Source organism: Nymphaea colorata, chromosome 3, assembly GCF_008831285.2.
Source record: "Nymphaea colorata isolate Beijing-Zhang1983 chromosome 3, ASM883128v2, whole genome shotgun sequence".
In the NCBI taxonomy this organism is placed as follows: Eukaryota; Viridiplantae; Streptophyta; class Magnoliopsida; order Nymphaeales; family Nymphaeaceae; genus Nymphaea; species Nymphaea colorata.
Genome location: NC_045140.1, coordinates 21,743,364 through 21,760,947, shown reverse-complemented (window position 1 = coordinate 21,760,947; position 17,584 = coordinate 21,743,364). Strand labels below are relative to the sequence as shown.

At 36.2% G+C, this 17,584-nt stretch overlaps 1 protein-coding gene across 3 annotated transcripts; it reads right to left on the bottom strand.

The window, feature by feature from the left end:
* Positions 1-271: 271 nt before the first annotated feature.
* Positions 272-16,236, bottom strand: LOC116250275 (probable ubiquitin-like-specific protease 2B). Of its 3 annotated transcripts, none has more exons than XM_050076851.1 (16): positions 15,903-16,236; positions 13,896-14,146; positions 13,709-13,805; positions 13,566-13,627; positions 12,930-13,127; positions 12,764-12,839; positions 11,778-11,886; positions 10,654-10,742; positions 8,987-9,122; positions 8,521-8,721; positions 8,371-8,426; positions 8,195-8,288; positions 5,706-5,805; positions 2,555-2,674; positions 1,526-1,954; positions 272-1,359 (listed from the first exon to the last, which is right to left on the bottom strand). In XM_050076851.1, the coding sequence occupies exons 1-16, from the start codon at positions 16,060-16,062 to the stop codon at positions 679-681; spliced, it is 2,859 nt and encodes a 952-aa protein (XP_049932808.1). In that variant the 5' UTR covers positions 16,063-16,236; the 3' UTR covers positions 272-678. The 3 variants fall into 3 exon arrangements, with proteins under 3 accessions (XP_049932808.1, XP_031479747.1, XP_049932809.1); XM_031623887.2 differs by having other exon boundaries at positions 8,987-9,118; positions 10,653-10,742; positions 15,903-16,235; XM_050076852.1 differs by having other exon boundaries at positions 13,896-14,140; positions 15,903-16,040.
* Positions 16,237-17,584: the final 1,348 nt, after the last annotated feature.

Genomic DNA, 17,584 nt, shown 5'->3' with positions numbered 1-17,584 from the left:
TAGGTTTTTGGTCAAATATGAAACCTCAAAAAAAATTATTATTCCTTTCACCAAGTCCTTTTAAATCATAACAGAACTATTATCAGGTTCATGCAACAGTTGCCTTCTACAAGTCAAAAAATTTTGGCAATAAAGATCAGAAGTGGTTCAGGTGAAAATATTAAATGGAAAACATTAACTACACGTCCGCCTCTCAGCGGATCAGGGTATCTTGTGGCGTCAGTGCAACACTACAGGGGGAGTTCGAGTTTGAGCATACCACTACTGGGAACATCTAAAAAGTGCGATATTAATGATATTTCACTTCACAAGGTCACCCGCCAGGAGATTTGACAATCATTGAAGAAATTTGAGTACCAAAATTCAGTAGGGGTAACCACTATGCCAAACTTCTTACACATAATCTTCTACCTGATCTGTTTTTGTGACGATGCTACCGGGTACCAATTGAAATGGGCTCCTATTTTTCTAGACTATTTCACAGCAGGGGGACACATGATCTCCCATCAACTATTCAATAGCTGCTATTCAGAAGACATTTTTACAATACAATCATAGGAAAACAAAAACAGACTACAGATGCACTCCCTGGAGCTGCACTGGTAATGCTCAATGATGGTAGTCAAGATAGGAATGTCCACGCAACTTCCATGGCAAAGTCAGCAGGCTTTCAATGATTTATAGCTCTGGCGTGCATCCCATGTTCCTTGTATTTCGCCTTTCAGTCATGAGCTTCATCCGCTTATGATGTGGCTGATGGACACGGTAATCTTCAGCGAGATCCATGGCCTCTTGCCCATCTGCAGCAGACACACTTGAATGGTTACAAATATCAACTGATACCACATTGTCGCCAGGCTCAATCTCAGCCCCCTCTTTCACACATGGAGATCCCTTCTCCATTTCTGAAGGTTCAGTAACCCCAGTGGATGAAAACGGGAGATTTTCTTGGCACGAGACAAAAGACTCTGCGTTCTCTTTGCTTTCCGGAATTGTGCTTTCATCTGCACTTGTAGATTCACCATTTCCGGATGACTCACAATTTGGCTTGTCTGCCAGTCTATCGATGAGTTGAGGGTGGTCAGTTTCTTGATCAGTCTGTGGCTTCTCACTAAAGTTTCCTTCTAACAAATCGTGTTTTGGCTGGGAACCAGAACTTGATTCACATGAAACAGACCGATCAGCACAAGGTTTAGGTTGCATTGAACACTGACCACTTGTGCTGCAAAGTTCACTGGCAGCTGGCTCAAAGAAGCTATTTCTCTTTGATTCGCTGGAGAATGTACATGATTCCGGCTCACCGTTGGCTTCTTCAGTAGACAAGTATGTGGTACCAAGTAAGTCTACATCTGTTTCATTCTGGAGAAGGAAAAGAGGTCAGTTCATATAATTAATTCGGGGCGAGGCCTTATGCTGTGGCCAGAATTCATCTTTTCTAGGCCAAGGTAGCTTGTCTATTTCTCAAAAGGATTTTTCAAGGAAAGACACGTACAGAGGAAAGGACAAAAGAACAATGTCACATTACCTCATTAGGCATCATAATACAGCCAAGTTGCTGCACGTTGATAGCATGCTGGAAAGAATGTGACTGCCCATCTGCACAAGATGAACCAACATGTGCTGCTGCCAAAACCTCCCCATAGGATAGACCTTTAACATTTTGAGCACAGGCAAAAGTTGAGGACTCCAACAACTCGGAGACACCTCCGCTATCAACATCAGAACCAAGCGAACGCCCAAGAGACAACCCTGCAGGGTTACATCTATCAGATGCCAATTCTACAGTTAGGTCATTCTCAGAATCCTCCTCAGGCAACTTTGCAACTTCAAGGCAATCATTTGCAATGGTGGAGCAGTTTGTACAAGGTTGACCCTCAAGAAGTTCATAGATTAGCTTTTGAATGAAAAGACGCTTGAGAGAAGCCTCAGCTGGTGGAAACCAACCCTTGTTAAGCTGAAAATAAGATCAGTAACGCATTAACTGAATATGCATGCAATATCATCCAATGAGATGACAAACACATTTTATATTTATATGCAGATTGTGTCCATACTCCATACCCATGAGAATAGGTGCTACCTACAAGTCAACTTATAAAAATTCAATATAAATATAACCTGGTTAATGGTTATCTGTATCTCATCTTGGATTACTTCAAAACGAGCTCTAAAATTGTAACCACATTTTGGTTAGGCATATCAGAATATATTAAGTTCCAGAATGACCCTTTGAGATAGAGGTGCAAAGGTCAAGCCATGAATCCCATACAAAGCCATTGATTAAACATAATCCACAATCATATCTTGAAGACTCATAAACGATTCCAAACCAAAAAGACTAGCATTCACCGTAATAAATAAATTCAAACATGACCACATATAGCATTCTCAAATTGATTTTAAAAAGTTAAAGTTGTGTACAATAAGATTTTTTTTTATTCTACATTCTAAAAATAAATTTAATACATTATACCTTATAAACTGACACCTAGAAAATGCCAATAGGTTGATGGGGTGTGTTAGTGTCTAGGGGCTAGAGAGAGAGATGACTTACAAAGATCGAGAACTTCTTTATACTGAAAGGATTAAAAGTCAGAGGAGCCTCCTTCAGAAACAACTCCACGTAATGCAGCAAGAAAAGGCCACAATCAAATGAATTCTCCTGTTGCGGTAACTGGAAGTATAAAAAAATATTAGAAAATGAACGAGAATAACAAAATGTAACAGGTAAACCAATTTCACAATCAACAAGGTATTCTTGTGAGTCTATGGTATAAATGTAGTGAAAGTTTTTTCTACCCAACAGACAACTCTCAGAGTTAGTTTATTTATTGTTTGAACTATAGTTATTCAACTACAATTATAAGCCCAGAAATTGCATATGCAGTACCTGTTGTAAGCCAGTTTCAGCATACTCCTGTATCCAATCATATGAGGTTTGCAATGTGTATCGTTAAATATAACAAAAATGATAGTACCAAATGTTATTTCTCTCTTCATTTTATTCACTAGAATTAATTGTAGATATTGATGTTGATTGGAGCGGGCCATCGCTCTACCACTGGTTTTCAAGAATTTTAAGATCATCCTTCATTTCTTGGAGATGCAAAAAACACAAAAATAAATCTGTGTTATCCACTATACCAAGTATTGAGTTATGGCAACTTCAACCATGGAGATCACGTAGTTGAAAAGTCTTCTTTATGACATGGACATCAAGCTGGAAGGGCCATCTCCCCATTTTTTTCTTCGAGCAAATTTTCGATGATAACATGTAAGTTTGAAGGCCGTCTCCACCAACCCCCATCCCTCTCTCTCACTCTATATACATATCTCATATACATATATATATGGGGATGGGGATGGGGCACATCCCATCCCATTTGGGGCCAGACACTCCAGTCCCCTTTCTTTCTTTATCTATCTCCCTTTCCTCTCTCATTTTTCTCTCCTATTACGGATTACTATGCTATCTGTTTGACTATAAAACTATATATGTTAAATTAAGTTTATGATAATTTCTTCCCCATACTGGTTTTCTCCGAAAACATCTTACATGATTGAAAGAATTTACTTTCAAGATTCAAGTGAAAATATTTTAAAGTAATTCCATATACAATGCAGTTTTTAGTTAGAAGCTCATTTTCATTGAGAGACTTTTTTTCCTCCCTAATGAAGCTGAAGACCGAAAGTCCAAAAATTAATGCATCAGAGAAGTTGTAGTCGTGTAGACATCTTAAGCCTCAAAGATCATTTGCAGCCATACAACATCCGACCAATGGATGTTTACACAACCACACATACATACACAAGAGGGAGAAAGAGAGAGATACACTAAAGATCATTGATAACATTTGTCAACCATAGTCATGGCATCAGTGACATGTTGAAGTCTTCCCCAAACTAGCGTTCTTTCAGTTCTTACTCTTTCATTTCCTATTCGTGCCATAGATTTTGGTTGCCTCTTTTATTATATTTTATCAATGTGTTTGTTTATGATGTAAATATATTAATATCTTGCTTTCAAACATTTACCAAGAAATTTATATCTTTGTGAAATTTCACCTCATCAAGCTGAGATCAATACTTGTAGCTATGTGGTTGACTATTGACATTCATGATAAGATGGGGCAAAAGAAATGGAAAACATGAGTAAGATGATAAAAGGGAAAAAGTGTTGGAAACAGGATACATGTAAGTGTATATTGACCTCTCTCTCTTCTCTCTCTCTCTCACACACACACATTTTTCTTTTCTTTTTAACAACAAAGAGAGAAGAAAGTTCTTCTAGGAAAAGACAAAGAACATTGCGACACTTTTCCCTATACAGGTCATAACCACCTGATCTACTTCAATAAGAGGGTTAGGTGCTTCTATAATCTATAGTACCAGAGTCACAAACAACGTATCGGAGTCTTAAACAACGAGGTTTTTCTCGGGTATAATACGGCGAGCTTGAAAAAAATAAAAAAATACAGAAAACATATGGTATTTTTTTTTAATTTTAAAAAACTAAAAATGGGGAAAAAATAAAATAAGTGAAACTAATAACACAAACATCAAAAGATAAGTAGATTTGCAACAAATAAAAAATAGAAAATGAAAAAAAAATGTTTGGCATTAAAAAAACTGAAAACAAATGAAAAAAGTGAAAAAAAATAAAAAAATGAAAAAATGCGTTATGTTATTTCGTTTTTAACGTTTTTTTCAAAAAAATGCATTGTTTTAAGTTTTAAACGGCCATTTAATTTATCGCGTTTTTTTCAATAAAAACATGTTTTCTGTTACTCTATACCCACAACCATAGAACAAAAACTACTCTTTTCTCACATAACATAGAAAGAGGGAGAGAGATTATGTATTACTCTCTAAACGTTATAGGTTTAACCTTGAACTGGACTTAGAAGAATTTATGTGTAACAACCGGACCCACTCCTGGGCTCGGGCCCCTGGTTTGGCAGATCCCAACCCGCCCCCTAGCAATTTCGGCTCCATCCTCAAAAAGACTAAAAACCAAGACAATCATCTAATGACCCCTTGATAAGTCATTGAAAATCTCCCACAATCTTCAATACGGGACTAAACTTTTGGGCCGTACAGTCCACCCCCCTTAAGACACACGCGTCCGCACGTGTGGGACCCTAGGTCCGAGTATTGAAAGTTTGAAACTGCACGGATACCACTGTAACAACCCGACCCACTCTTAGGCATGGGCTCCTGGTCTGGCGGATCCCAACCCGCCCCCTAACAGTTTCGGCTTCAGCCTCAAAAAGGCTAAAAACCAGGACAATCATCTCATTAATTACCCCCTTGATAAGTCATTGAAGATCTCTCACAATCTTCAATATGGGACTAAACTTTTGGGGCGTTACATTAGTTTTCCTCTTAAAAGAGTTGAAATGAAACCTGCTTATTCTTAACGCCCAATTAACAGATGCATATGATATACCAATCAATAGAAGAACCTGAATGGAAAATGCAGAGTTCACATTCTGATGCAAAACATGCAGATGTAAATGCACCTTACATGCTAAGCATAAGATATAGAAACAGATACACTAAGGAGCAGATTAAGTATAATGTTACATGCGCCAATAAAAAGTTATGACACCATCCTTTTTTTCCATAAGAAACTATAATCTGGCCATCATGTTAAAGACGTCATATGAAACTAATAAAAATGACAAAGCTGTTTGATGACATACCTCTAATGGAACAAACCGCATATCTGAAAATCTCAAAACATCATTTTCAGCAGCTTCCTTCGCATCCATGTGCCTCTCCTTCCATTCCTCCCACAGATAACTGCCACCTCATAAAAATCAGATTCAAGTTCTAACATTCATTAATGGACAAAGAACCAAATGATATTTAACAGATGACAGCAAGCTTACAGGACGAACCACAAACTATCAGCAATTACAATTATTGGGAGCACAGATGTGCTACTCCCAAAATTCGCAAAAAATGAGGAAAAAATATCAAAATGTTAAAACAACCAACACATGGAAAGAGAATAATTCAAGCAATATGGTTGCTAACAGATTGTCAATCCCATATCAATAGCAATCCATCTCACATCACATATTTATTGCTGCTGAGACCAATATCTAAGATAAAAGATGAAATTCCTTCTACATCAAGCTTTATGGTCTAGATTGATTTTAAGGACATGCATGAGTAATACAGATGATCGTGATATAAACAAAATGAAGAATTGAAATAGCTCAGCTGCTTATGGTTGTATCTACCAATTTCCTACAGCAGTATATGTGCTAATATTCTACTTTTTTTTATCTATAGATCACAAATATTTTTCCCTTGCTTTTTAAAATGATAAGAAAATTCAGTTCATACATGTCAAGCCTTCATTGCCTACTAGAAAAGCCTCTTCAGTGCTTAGGCCATGAAGCAAGTAATGAATGATCTAGTTACATGACATAATCCTCATGTTAACGGTCAATAGTGTGTCATTCAATTTGCTTTCTGCAATTGTGCCTTTTATTCACATTCTCTGTCATTTATCTGTCTTCATTGAGTGTTGACATTGTCCTAGTCAAAACCAGAAGGGAACCTGCATTCTAAGAGAGAATTGGGATGTTATCAAATTTCAACTTCATAACATCAAACAGAAGGTAAGGAAAATATAACTTTAATAAGAAGAATATCTCACTAACTACAAATTCCAACAAAGGAAATTTGAGCAAAAAATTAACACTGTTATAACTTTTTGAAAATGACACTGCCCCTTTTTGTCAGTTTTTACATGTCAAAAGAGTTTTTTTCTTTTTGAACAATAAATTTCTCCCAGCATGAAAAAAAATAAGCTTTATAAAGTAAACAAAAAAGGAACAACTAGGACTGTCACATAATCACAACAAACTTTCTCGTGTTTTAAACTACGAGGTTTTTCTCAGGTATAATATGACGAACTTTAAAAAAAGGGAAAAATTTGGTAAAGTATGGTAAATTTTTAAAAAAGAAAAAGAAGTAAATTAGAAAAAATAAAATAAATAAGAAATTAATAACACAAATACCAAAAGATAAGTAGATTTTCAACAAATAAAAATTTAAAAAATGAAAAACAAGCAGTTTGGCATTTAAAAACGTGAAAAAATGAAAAAAAGGGAAAAATTGCATTTTTTTTTTTTAGCTTTTTTTTAGTTTTAAACATCAGACTTATTTATCACTTTTTCCCAAAAAAACACATTTTTTTGTGACTATTCACTATCATTATCTCTCTTGTCCCTATCTTCATTGCACAGAAGGAAATGGCGGTGTTAATAGGATTTGGAGACCCACCTTGTAAGGATGAGGTTGGTGGAGGACAGATGTTGAGTTTCATGATGTTGCTGAAGGATGGAGAAAGTGGTGGTGTTGTCGTGCTTGTTTTATTAGGAATCAATGTGAAATTTGAAGAATACCCAATCATAAACAATTTGCCAAATGGGAAAATCAAATGGGTCAGATATGATGCTGCTTTTGCAACCAAGAAACAACTCATTTTGCTTGCAAGTAACGTGCAGTGCTTCTGTTAAGTGTTTTCTTCATGGTGATAGGAAGCTGCAATTGGTAACATGTTGGGCCACAGCATGGACTATCTGCTAAAACGTTATCCGCTGGTGTCTCTCTTTTGATTCACAATTTTACATTATCTTCTTGCAAACATTCAAAAAAGGAAAAAAAAAAGAGAACAAGAAAAGAACAGAATAAAAGCCTTCACGTTAATGACAACCTTTGGTCCTTTCTCGTAATGACATAATTATTAGAAGAAAATGAACATGATGGCCCTCTGGTTGAAAATGGGTTGGATTGAGGCGACGCTATTCATGCAGCCTAAACCCATACTATCTCAAACTTTTCCACTGAGATGCCTTTTTTTCTCTCATGACTTTATTAAGTTTGTGTTAATATCAAATTTGGCACTCTCCAGCATTCTATGGTAAGGGGTGGAAATGGAATGCTGGAGAATGGACAGATGAAGTAATCGAGGATTGCTGGTGCTGTTCCTCAATTACGCTTGTTCCTCAAGAGGAGGGTATCCTGTTTTGCATGCTTGAAGAACACAGAACCAAACGTACTTTTTGAGTACAAATAATGTAAACACTTGAAGCACAAAGATGTCCAAAACTTGTTTCTTCTGCCATTAGTTAAAAGGATTTTGCCCTAATAAAAGAAGAACATTAAAACTAACCTTTGCACTAGATCTTTCAAGCCAACATGACTTCCCTTAATTGAATCCATATGCAAGATGCAAGGCACCTTCTCATTCTCATTGACTTTTCCATCTGAAAATCAATTAATGTCAAAAGAATTGCATGCATGAACAAAACTATGGAGCCATGAAAAAGATTAGGTGATGGAAGATGCCTTTGAAGAAAGCTGCTTCCCCAGGATGACAAACAACTATCAAGCTCCAATGGAGACTGAAAATGGAAAAAGAGAAAATGGACATTCAGCACCATATGGCAACTTCTAAATGTCTATCCAGTATTCACGATAATGAAAAGTACTTCTTACTTGAAGTTCACCGGTATAAAAAGGTAATCCTTTCTAAAAATGTCAACCTTACGTGTCCACTTCCTGACACGCTGAAAAGCCACTTTGCCTTCAAAGGCACTTCCAGGATTTTTGTCCAGATCTGCCAACTTCCGAAAGAAGAAACTGTTAAAGAAGTGAAATCGGTCCTTGTCTTCAGGCAGGAGTTTGGATTCCAGATACCTGTGCATCATGTAACGTTCACTGTTACCTTTGAAAAACAAACTGCCATGCTCCCAAATATAAAGGACAGACCCTTACAATGAAATCAACCATGGAGCTAAAAAACACAAAGAACCAACTGACAGATAATTATGTGGTGATCACTTCCTCCCTTCTGAAAGCCTTTATAGAGAATAAAGTTTATTTTTGTTACCATAAGCATATAAAAGGCAGCAGAAACAGAAACTACAATTTGGGTAGAGTTGCTAGAACAATTTTAACTTACTTGATATAGAAGTCAATTATTGTGTCATTGATAAATGTATCTGGCTGTAATAGCTCAACATCTCTCTTACTAATAGAAACAGCATCAGAATCTCCTTTGGGGAAAACAAGTTCTTCAAAGGACTCAGATATCCTACAAAAAGTGATCAGAAAAATTTCTATTATGAAAAATGCCAGGACTAAAACAAAGTGGTAACAACTAAAAGTTATATCTACAAAGAGCTAAAACAAAAAAGAAAGTAAATAAAACACAGTAATGAGATGCAAGCAACCAAGAGGAACATGAAAAGCAGAAAACTGGAGTATGCGTGCAAAACTACAAATACCACTGAAACCATGTAACTAAACATGAAAGGTTGGATGACCAACAGGCATGCGACCACCACAACAACACCCCTTTCAATAAGGAACAGTGTATCATGGCATTTATAAAATGCTAAATAGAGTGTGATGACTAGCTAGCTATAGTGGATTGGTTGGCCTACATAAGCAACTTAATCAACAACATAACTCCACAGGAAATGGTCCACTCTAAGTATGAATGGTCGCACAAGCAAATCCTGAACCATGGATCACCAGTTATCTCCAACTGACTTTTAAGATACATAAATGCTCCTAAAAGATAAACAGCAGGTCAGTTAATATACCAAATTTTCTACTATAACTTGGACCGACATTGCCTCTTTGAATATTTTATTGTAATTGAATAATTTTAGAAATGTTAAGGACAACATAGCACACCTAGAAAAGGAGAAGCGTCTCTAACATTTCAGAAAGTAGAAAGAGAACACATGTTCTAGAATAAGGAGCAAAATGAACACGTAAGGAAAAAAAGGCACATCTAAAATGGTACAAACACTTGGAGGATAGTAATTGCACCCTGTTACGATGCAAATACCATAGTCGCAAATAACGCCTCAGAGTTTTAAACGGCGACGTTTTTCTCGGGTATAATATGGCGAGCATGAAAAAAACGGGAATAATATGGTAAATTTTTAAAATTTTTAAAAAACTAAAAATGGGGGGAAAATAAAATAAATGATAAACTAATAACACAAACATCAAAAGATTAGTAGATTTGCAACAAATAAAAAATAGAAAATGAAAAAAAACTGTTTGCCATTAAAAAAAATAAAAAATGAAAAAAGTGAAAAAAATGTGAAAAAAACGCGTTAAAAACTCGTTTTTTCGTTTTCAACTTTTTTTTTCGAAAAAAAGCGTTTTTTTTTAGTTTCAAACAGCCATTTAATTTATCGCATTTTTTTTCGAAAAAAACACGTTTTTTGTGACCATGCAAGTAACATTAAGTTATGTGTCACAAACCCATAGGTCCTTAGTTTTTCTCTATTTTATGCAGAAGCTGTGAATTGTGGTGCATGTACCGTTCAAAAGGGGATCCAAATATACACGTATATTGTTGCTACTACAGTATTAGAGAAACAATAAAGGTGCAACCCCATTGTCACAAACAATGAGAAATGTTCCACACAAATCAGCACATTGAAACACTAAAAGGAAAAAGCACAAGAACCGAGCCAAACACATAAATGGAGAAAAATGTCATTTATGCTGCCTATGACACACGTTTTCTCTCTTCACAAGTATTTTCCAATTAACACCAGGTGAAACACATCAACAACCAAGGAGACAACATGTTAACAACTTACCCATTTGAGAACCCGTTAGCACCAAACATAGTTTTCTCACTTACAAACTCATCAATTTCTCTAATCATTTCATTGCTAAGATCAAGGCAGCTGCCAAAAAAAAAAAAAAAACATCACAAAGCATGAGTGCCTGAAATAATATAAATTCCAATCTACAACATAAAACAATTTGAGTGAGCATAACCACGTCTTCATTTATACACACGAGCGAGTGTGTCTCTTAACCTAAAGATGTTAACCTAAAGCAATAAAACAAGAATAACAACTCAAGTGCAAGTTCTTGAATGTCTCATATAATTTAAAATGCACTAGCAAGTTGAATTTAAACTTTAAACACAATTGATGACAAAAAAGAAAAGAAAAAATAAACAGAAAATAATTAATCAAAAGAATAAAAGAAAATTGAAAAGTTATCCAGCAGAATGTTGCCCATAACAGATACTGGTCTGACTGGTCTGCCCCATGAAATGTCCTGTTGGCTGTTGTGTCTGAGTGTAATATTCACTTTTTATCTTGTCAACACAAGTATTAAAACTAACTAATTTCCGTGTTTATAAGTTCTTGGACAAGTCATCAAGAAAATCCAAAGCCAATGGATCAACTTCACCATTTCATTTCACAAAAAGAAAATATGTTAGGTTGAATACCAGCAGAGAAAATAACAAGTATAGAAGACATTTGTTGTCACTTGCCAAGAATCCTGTAATCAAGATTAAGCCACTTCAGACCACCTACAATGACTCCCCTAGCAAGACAAGGTGTTAGAAACTTAGAAAGCCTCATATGTTCACTGTTTTTAACATGGTTTCAGATGAAAAGTGGGAAATGGATTCATATTCTCGCAAACCAATAATAATATTGAAGCAACATGAATATACATCATAATCGGTGTCCAAAATAAAGGATAAAATAAAACCAACAAAATATAACTCGATCATCTTTATGTTCAGAGTCTAAATAATTAAACCAAAAAACATCTCTATCAATTATGTTTATGTGAGAGAGATTTAAATCTTTCTAACATGACAAAATGTAAAAAAAATACATAACAAAACAGAAACCAGAAATGGCAACCCCATGTTTATATTCTACAAATTCAAAAAAAAAGAAATTTAGCACACTAACTCATAATCAAGCTTCGATATTTTTCCATATCTCTCAGATAAAGACATAATCATCTGTACTTTCTCAAACCACCCAGGATCACTTACTGCGAATGCCAACTTTGCAGGACCTACATGTAAAGTAGAGGAGAACATCAACAAGACCCATCAGCAGATGAAATGAAAAAGACATAGTTTGTTGAATCCAAAGACACACACCAGGCAGTGCTAGTAGTCAGATAAGAGCAATGAAATACAAAACCAATGCTGGATAGGCAGAAAATGCAAGAGATACATTCATGTGACCTCACAGCAATACATACATCGAGGTTTATTATCATCATTGTATAATCATTTACATATAAAGAGTGCCTAAGGCCAAATTTTCCATCAAACGAAGCAATAGAAATTTTGACTGGAGGAGACAAGCTCTGTGCTCACTTGAGGTCTTAAGCACAATAAAATCCAAGTAGTGGATGCAGCAGCATGCTGCTGTCTTCACTTTTATGGAATGGAAAATATCAATGCAGAAAAAAAAATATCCCAACAAAACAGCATCTTGTTGATGTTAACAAGAGTATGAAGCATGAACATGCTTGAGACATTGAGAGGAAGGGATAAAGCAAGCAATTGTGTTACTTTGTAGTCAAATCAGACAATTTATCTTTGTTCACACCAAACATTGGGCTTAATAATGGATAGGAAGAACACACTCATGTTTGGCCAATTATTTACATGCAATATTCCAAAACCTAAGAGCAAACTAAAACTCATACAGAATTGCACAAGGAACTGATGCTTTGTCACAACAACGTCCCACCTCCTATCAACACCATGTGGGTCGTGGGTCGGGGCTCATTAGCTCTCTCAAAGTAGTGATATCATAATCCTATCAGGACTCTTAATGAATCCATAAGACCCACTTAGTCAATAAAGTTACAAACATAAGGCAGGAAACAAACTGGAAACTGAGCTGAAAACAATTTCAAAAACAGGAAGAAGACTTACCTATAGTACCTAATACTTTCTCTATTTCTGCCTTAGCTGTGGAAGTTACATGAACTAAAAAATAAGCGGTTGCAACCTGAGAATACCAGAATATCTATTGCAAATCAATATCGAAAACATGTATGCTTCATTATATGAATAATCTGTTTGAAAAGAGAAAACGTACACTTTGAACCCAGTACCACTCCATGAAATTGACATCAAGAATTGCTACTTCAAGGTGAAGATCTTGCTCACACTCACTTGTACGTATTGTCTCAATTTTGATGCAGTCAGACCTAAATATTAACAACGTCTCTGTACAGACCTTATCTCCATAGCGCACGAAATCAGTACAAACAATGATCTCTTGACTTTTGACATCCTGTTAACAAGAAAACGTTACATGCAGAATCAATTTCCTGCACTACCCAATGAAGCAAAAACTACTGAAGCAATAAAATTCACAATAAGTGTGAAAACATTGAAGCAATAAAGCTTGTGAATATAAAGCATTATATCACTCCCCTGTGTAATCCCATTGATATAACAAGAAAGAGCAATACAAACATGAAACATGTAGGTTTATCAACTAACAGGATGGGCAATGAAAACTATTCGAGGAACAATGACTGATAACAGCATTATTGTTGAGGAATTTCTTCCTTAAACGACTAAAAAAAGTTGCAAAGAAAAATCTGATAAGTTGACATCTAAGCAAGTTTCCTCATATGCATGTGAATACTTTAGATAGAAAAATGAGGTAACAAGGCTGTATGTCGTTATACAGATGTGCTCAAATAGCATTTGTCAACGGTATTACCTCAAAAAAGAATTGACATTTCTGTTTCCTTTCGAAGTAACCATCAATGCATCTATGTTCTCCTGGAAACATAATGGAAATTAGAAAGTGCTAACAATCAAAAGACACCAACACATAAAATGTCCAAGGAGGTAAGAATAAACCTTCATTTTCTGAAGAATCAGAGACAGAAACTGATAAAGGACTTCCAGTTGAGCATTCATCATCATCATCATCAGAAGTCATATCAACAGCAGCTTCCTGCAGCAAAGTGAATGAAGAGTTTAGAGAGAACTACCTGCATCAGCAGAAACATACTCAGTAAATGGGTATAATTGAAAAGATGAGTACATATGACGGATCCTCCAACATGGCAGTGGAACAGTTCAATTGCTTGTCGCGTAATTCCTGAAGATTTAAAAGCCTTGTCTGAAAGCACCTCGACGAGATTTTTTCATGCTCATAAGCAACTTGGCCACCATAGTCCAATCCTTTGCAATCCCTTGATGTTGAAATATCCATCATTTCATTTTCACCCTTTCTTGATGAACATGCATCAACATTGCTTATTTCTGAATGATGACTAGAAGCATCTCCTGAAACTATAAAAAGGTAATGACCGAAAACAAAGAGGAACATAACTAATCAAACCTTAAGGACATTATGAAAGAAAATAATGACTGTGCATGCAATATGCATTCATGCATACATATGGACATACATGGATTGTCAAATCCAAAAAAATAATATAACATCCATTGAGATATTCAAATACCAGCTTAATTAAATTTGCCACATTATTTTCTAAAAACATCTTTGATGTAATTTTCCTTTTAGTGAATGTGGATCTTCTTCTGTGTGACGAGGAAACCTTCAAGGATCAGAGTCACCAGAGTTCAAGCTATTTTCTAAGAAGATCTTTGGAACGCTTTTTTTGTGATTTTCATTTTAATGAATGCGGATCCTCTTCCATATGACAAGAAAACCTTCAAGGACCAGACCACTTAACGGACAAGACCCTTACGTAAAACTCAGTTGAGCCCCGACCAGCCTTACAAGGACAAGATCATGATGGAAAAGCTCAAGTTGCAGAATTGAATGGCTGGGACTTCAACCAGTCGTCAAGAGTCTTTATTGTCAAATTCTAAAGTTTATATGAACTTTTAGGCAAATGAAACAGTTCACACCTTCACAACATCCAGCAACTTTGGTGGCCATCATTTAAAGAACACATCATCCTATCCAGCAGAAAATTATGCTGTAAGATCATTGTTTACTTAATGACTTAATCATTGCCTATAGATGTGTTTATATCATGGTTTGCTCCCTACGAAACTTTGGATCTAACTGTTTCAATGTAAGAATTTTTATCTTTTCATTTCAGCGGTTGTTTTTCACATTCTCCCAGAATGATAAGATTTCATAATCCAATGCACACTCTCCAGTGAATAACCTAATAGAGGTCGAATGTGTATGGCCTAACTAATAAAATGTCAAAGGCAATGTTAGAAAATTAATCAGAAAACTAGAAAATGTGGCACAAAGAATAGTGTCAAATATAAGCCTTACGACTTATCATCAATGGTCTGCGTGTGTGTGTGTGTCTATGTGCATGCATGAGGAGGAGAGAGAGATCAGTTTGGTTAAGTTTGGATTACACTCTTTAATTCTGGCATGCACATGTGTACACATAGAGCTTATTTTCAAATATTGTGAAACTATACCCCAAACATAATGGGAGTATTTTTCAGCCATTGAGTCAAATTAACCAAGTCCCAAACAAAATGTTTAAGGCCCATACAGTGAAAGGTTCATATTCCCCTGTTTCCTTAAATTGAAAGAATAACTTTCATACAGTGAAAATTAAGTATTGGAGATAGTGAATCTACTCCTGTTTATTGCTCGTCAGTGTAATCAGCACTGAGGGACACTCTGTGTCCCTTACTGGTCTTGTGCATTCCTAGTTTATGGGTCTTCCATTCGACTTTTTCCGTATTCGTCTCACGATTTTCTCCCATTAAATATTCTACTATTTCATGCGAAATCGTCGGCCAAACCAATTCATGCATTCACAGATTTTTAGCAAGCAGTAGTTTGTGCTGCGGAATAATTCTTAAAATTGTAACCTAAATCCTACTATCAGTAGGCCAAGCAATTATAACCAAATTGCGATCATCCTTAAGTTCAAAATCAGGTGAAAATCAAGTGAAATGCAAGCTCGCCCGTAATAGCTGCCCAAAACGCTGCACGCGAACCCTAATTATTCCTGGATAGACGATTTCACCGATGCACAGAGCAAAGCCACTTAAAAACCACCAATAGCACACAAGGCATTGGGAATAGGGGGCGAACACTTACAACATCTGAGGAAATCGTACTTCGATAGACGGCTATCTTCCGCCCTATGGTTGTCTCCGCCCTTGAATTTCCGCATCCTCTCGATGGATGCAATCTCAGTAGAGTCATCTTCGGCGTTGAAATCGAAGACCGACTGGTCCTTCCGCGACTCGCTCCTCATCGGCGGACGGCTGAGGTGCAATTTCTGGCGGGAAAGGAGGTCAGTAGCCGGAGATCGATTCTTGACCGGCTTCCTAGCGGGATGCACCCGAAAAGCCAACGCCGTGATCTACAAGTAACCCCGAATACCTGGCGGACCTCTCTCTCTCTCTCTCTCTCTCTCTGTTAAATGGCGGGGAGGGGAGGCCCACCAGCCCCTCTTTTGGATCCGAGCATTCCCTTAAACGGCGAATCGCCGACGCTTGGGGACGTGAATAGATCGGATTCGGGTCGGATTCTTACCAGAATCACTCCTTGGTTCCGAAAAACGACCTCCGACCGAATTCAAATTCGAATTTAAGTTTACATTTATTTTTTTGAAACGTTTACAAAATACAGCTCAATGTTTGGGTTAAAAACAAAGAGCCACCCAACTTTTACATTTCATTTTTCCATTGCGCTTTCAGTGTTATGTCACTAACATGAAAAGAAATATTCCGACCTTCTACCAAAAAGGCATTTTAGTAATCTTGCGTTATGAATATTTCTTTCTGAATTCCACTTTTGCTTTCGATTTGAATCTACCACCAAAATTGCATCTGAGATCATATTAGCTTATGAAATTAAGAATCGGATTTCTATTTGATTTGAATTCGTTTTCATTTTAATTGGAGTTTAAATCATGATTATCTGATTAGCAATTGATAGAAGACACGTTTGAACGGTAGAATGAAATACTCTTCCCACTCATCCAGATTCATATTCATTATGATATGTTACTGGTTATGACTGAGTTAAGATACCGCACTTGTTTCTTGCATGGTTGCACAGATTCTCTAGTTAGATTGCCACTCAGCTCGTTTACAAAGGACGTCAGACAACCGGAAGACTGTGCTAGTGCTCCTCTTGCAAACGCCTCCGGGTGTATTTGATGGTGCAACTTGTTCCCCGATATAAGTTTCACCAGGATAACATTACCTCAGCTTTTGTTCGTAGAAAGTATGTTATTCAGAAAAATGGATATATAATCTTTATATGAATTGAAACGATCTATAAACGTATTTATTAAAGCAAAAAGTCACGGGTGACCTTCAGATGAACTTTTTATGGATATCAACTTTGGAAATTTTTTATAAACAACACTAGACTGGTGCCTATCGTCTGGGTAAGGTTGGGCATCACGCTGGGTACGCTGGCTTGCTCAGGCAAACTTGACGCCACTCTTTCTCTCTCTCTCTCTCTCTCTCTCTCTCTCTATATATATATATATATATATATATATATAGAGAGAGAGAGAGAGAGAGATAGAGAGAGAGAGAGAGCGAAAGAGATAGAGAGAGAAATTGATAAAAACTAGACACTGAAATTAGAATAAAAACCTTACTCTTTAAGTTTTTGCTAAAAAAATATTTAAAATAAAATATAACATCCTAATATGTTTATAAAAACTATTTTGATACACAACATGCTTTGAATCAAGTAGTTTTTATGACAAATATTAATTTTTTTATTATCAAAATGTTGATGCTATGAGAGCCATTCAT

Bases quoted from the DNA above. Each gene is read 5' to 3' on its own strand.
- LOC116250275 (XM_050076851.1), bottom strand. From the start codon at position 16,062: ATGAGGAGCGAGTCGCGGAAGGACCAGTCGGTCTTCGATTTCAACGCC. The intron at 13,806-13,895 runs GTACTCATCTTT...ACTTTGCTGCAG, and splicing joins TGTTGGAGGATCCGTCATAT to GAAGCTGCTGTTGATATGAC. The intron at 13,128-13,565 runs GTAATACCGTTG...TCTTGTTAACAG, and splicing joins AATGTCAATTCTTTTTTGAG to GATGTCAAAAGTCAAGAGAT.